This window comes from Myotis davidii, unplaced genomic scaffold (assembly GCF_000327345.1).
Source record: "Myotis davidii unplaced genomic scaffold, ASM32734v1 scaffold575, whole genome shotgun sequence".
Taxonomy (NCBI): domain Eukaryota; kingdom Metazoa; phylum Chordata; class Mammalia; order Chiroptera; family Vespertilionidae; genus Myotis; species Myotis davidii.
This window is the reverse complement of record NW_006290306.1, coordinates 7,901,637-7,905,650: the sequence shown is the minus strand read 5'-3', so window position 1 is coordinate 7,905,650 and position 4,014 is coordinate 7,901,637. Positions and strand designations below refer to the sequence as shown.

Genomic DNA, 4,014 nt, shown 5'->3' with positions numbered 1-4,014 from the left:
TGCTCTTGCTGCTTGTAAGATTCTCGCTTTGTCTTTTGCTCTTGGCATTTTAATGATGTGTCTTGGTGTGGTCCTCTTTGGATTCCTTTTGATTGGGGTTCTCTGTGCTTCCTGGACCTGTAAGTCTATTTCTTTCACCAGGTGGGGGAAGTTTTCTGTCATTATTTCCTCAAATAGGTTTTCAATATCTTGCTCTCTCCCATCTTCTGGCACCCCTATAATTCTGATGTTGGTATGGTTGAAGCTGTCCCAGAGGCTCCTTACACCATCTTCGTATTTTCGGATTATTTTTTCATTTTGCTTTTCCAGTTGGGTGTTTTTTGCTTCTTCATATTTCAAATCTTTGACTTGATTTTTGCGTTCCTCTGGTCTGCTGTTGGGAGTCTGTATAATATTCTTTATTTCAGTCGGTGTGTGCTTAATTTCTAGTTGGTTCTTTATCACAACATTGAGGGTCTCATTAGATTTCTTGAGGATCTCATTAAGTTTATCAGCGGCTTCTACACAGTTCTTGAGAGACCTTAAAAGTGTGGTTCTGAACTCTATATCCTCCATGGACAATTTTGTCCTGTTTCTTTGTCTCCGCATTTTTTATGCTTTCTTGGTGCACCCCCTAGTGGTCTTTGTGCGCTGTCTTGTTGTAGTTAAGCCTTGATTGTTGTCGTTGATACTGGGGGGATTTGACCTCCAGGCCAGTTGGCTGTGAGAATCAGCTGTGTCTGCCAAAATAAATTTTTAAACAACTATTTCTGTGGCATATTATTGACAACTGCAATGTTAATTTATAAGAATAATACATGTACATTATGTTGTGAAATTTCCCTGCTATATAATTAATAAATATCTATTAATACATTAGTATATACTATATATAAACTATACATATATACCATATATTTATAATATAAATAAATTAGTAGATACTCTATCTTTGGAGATTTCTTAATAGATTTTAGCTGAATACTGAATGACTATATATGAGAACCTTAAGGTGATAATCACAATGAAGAGAATAAAGAAATCTTCACTAGTGAAATATGACTATAATGGTAATTTTATTGGTGAGTGATATTTCACAAGGAAATAAAATGCTAAAATAGTAATGTGCTTTTCTCCTCTCTTAAGTGAATGTTTGTTTTTTTTTTCAGGGCCTTCCTGGGGAACAAGGAGAAAAAGGAAATTCAGTGTTCATTTTAGGTATTAGATAAGACTAGCTCTAGGTTGCTCCTACTAAACCCTGAGTTTCATGCCACCAGAGTGGGCACACCTGAGTGGGATCCCTTTAGTGAGCTCACAGTGTTTGTGTGTGGCCTCTATGCCTATTTATACTTGTTAGACAATAAAAACTATGCTTTTGTTTATGCTTAAACACCCTAGTTAACCTATAATTAAGCAATTCTACTATACCCAAAAGAAATGAAAGCAGGGATTCAAAGAGCAGATATTTGTATACCCAAGTTCATAGGATCACTATTCACAATAGGCAAAAGATGCAAGCAACCCAAGTGTCCACTGAGGAATGAGTGGATAAACAGAAAGTGGTATATACATACAATGGAATATTGCTCAGTCTTTAAAGAGAAGAGTATCCTGACTCATGTTACAACATAGATGAACCCTGAGGTCATTATGCTGAGTGAAATGAGCGGGTCACAGGACAAATAATGTGATTCCATTTATATGAGGTTCTTAGAGTACTCAGATTCATAGAGACAGGACAAAGAAAGGTTTTTGCTAGAGGCCGGGGGAGGGGGATGGGGAGTTAGTATTTATTGTAAACTGGAAACAGTTTACATTGGGAAGATGGCGAAGCTCTGGAGATGGATGGTCGTGATGGCTGCACAACAATGTGAATGCTCTTAATGTCACAGGACTGTCCCCTTAAAAATCGTTAAAATGTAAACTTTTATCTAACGTATATTTTACAGTATGTTATAGTTTACATTTGAAAAAGAACCTGCAGTCCCTTTGATTCTTTAGAGTAAGTGGCGTCTCAGGGCAGAGTCACAAGTGGTGGATTCGCACAGAGGCAGCGGGGAGAGAAGTTCCACACCATTCCCTTTACATTTACTCTAGGATGACCAACGGAGCAGGGTGTCTATAAAGGGAGGCAGGGTCTGGCACGTGGACCAGAGACAGACTGTGATGAAACGGGACCACTGGGTTTAGAACAGTGGTTCTCAACCTTGGCTACACATTAGAATCACCTGGGAATCTTTTTGAAATCCTGATTTCTGGGCCTCATCCTCCGGAAATTCTGTTTCTTTGTTACTAATGTTGTGGCCCCACCCCATAACAGGTTGAGAACCACTGGTTTAGAACATTTTAAATTGAAAGTTGAAACCTCATCTTAATTCCACGTGCTCAGGACCCCAGCACCTGCCTCTGGTTTCAGCTGAGTAGAAGCAGGACTCAGGCCTAAGAATAGAGGCCCATGATCATCTCCACAGAGCCCTCCCTCCACAGTTGTCTTCTCAACCTGGAAAAACTGAACAGGCTGCACGTTAGGTCAAACGATTCCTGTGTGTGTGTCTACTTTTACATCACGTGTTTTAGGAAATGGTGTTGCTCTTTTAAAGCAATGTGTCATTATTGCAGGGTGACAGAGGGAACCCAGGACCACCCGGCTTACCAGTAAGTCTGAGCAGGCATGTGCTTTTGTGTGATCCCAAAGAGCCTCCTGTCCCCACAGTTTGTATGTGTCACAGCAGGACCAGCCGAAAAATGTGCGGGACCCCCCAGTGCAAAATGAACACGTAGGCCCCTTGTTAAAAAGTATGAAGAATTTCAAGGTGGTGAGAGCAGAGCATGAAGTCAAGCACAAAACCCCATTTGACCGCACAGGTCACACACCTTGAGACTGTCCTGGAACCTTGGCAAGCTTCCAATTACCTTCCTCTTCTATGTTTCAACAATCATTTGCTATTGCTGATACATAGACAGTCAGTGATATTTAGAAGAGAAGTCTGCCCAGACACTAATATATGTCAGGTGGGAAGACTGCTGAATCAGTCATTGTGTATCATATTTAAAATTTAAGACCATTTTCATCTCCCTGAAATTTAAAATTCAATCATTATCTTAGTCTTTCCAATTTATCAATGTTTACAAGATTACAACTTAAATCAATTTCCACCTTCCAGTTGTTAACCTATAATTTTGCTTGGTGACTTCTGGCTGTGGACAGGAGTACTTACCCAGGTTGATTTCCTTCCTACTTCTGAAGCTTGGTTCTACGTCATTAATGAGATACCTGATGTTGCTGTTAAAATAAAAACAAATTCATCCCCTGAAGAGAACAATTTCACTGTACACTTGCACATCATTTGGCCTGGGCAGGGTCAGTGGGAGAGCAGAGCGCCTTTCTCCACAGCTGTCCTCGTGAATCTCTGTAATTATGCCACAACTTACAGGTTACAGGAAGTTGACTTATGACTTAACCATCATGACCTCAAACTGGGGACAGTATTTCTATTCACATTGATCTGAAAGGGCACGCTGAAAAATATATTAAAGAATATAAATACATTCATATTTTTATATATTAATGCAAATTAATATTAAAAACTAAAAAGTGTCCTGTTATGTATCAAAGTTATATACGGAATTTAGGAATGTAATTATGCCACAACTTACAGGTTACAGGAAGCTGACTTATGGCTTAACCATCGTGATCTCAAACTGGGGACAGCATTTCTATTCACACTGATCTGAAAGGGCACGCTGAAAAATATATTAAGTAACATAAATACATTCATATTTTTATATATTAATGCTAATTAATATTAAAAACTAAAAAGCATCCTGTTGTGTATCAAAGTTACATATGGAGTAGCTATAACAAGTTTCTTTGTTCTCTACCTATGCTATTACAAAATTTATCTGTAAGTAAGTAGATTGGTTTCTGGTGTTTAATTTGAGCCTAACATAGGAATTTGTCACATCTGCCGAAGCGATTGGCCCACGCAGCTCTGTGCCCTACATCCCAGGCAGAGCTGCTAGGAAGATAGCTGC

At 39.1% G+C, this 4,014-nt stretch overlaps 1 protein-coding gene across 1 annotated transcript in view; it reads left to right on the top strand.

Annotated features, from left to right (window-relative positions):
- COL4A4 (collagen type IV alpha 4) overlaps positions 1–4,014 on the top strand; it is a 112,718-nt gene that overhangs the window by 39,324 nt on the left and 69,380 nt on the right. Inside the window, exon 8 of the mRNA XM_015563696.1 lies at positions 1,149–1,184. Coding sequence (XP_015419182.1) covers positions 1,149–1,184 — 36 coding nt within the window. The remainder of the gene's footprint in view (positions 1–1,148; positions 1,185–4,014) is intronic.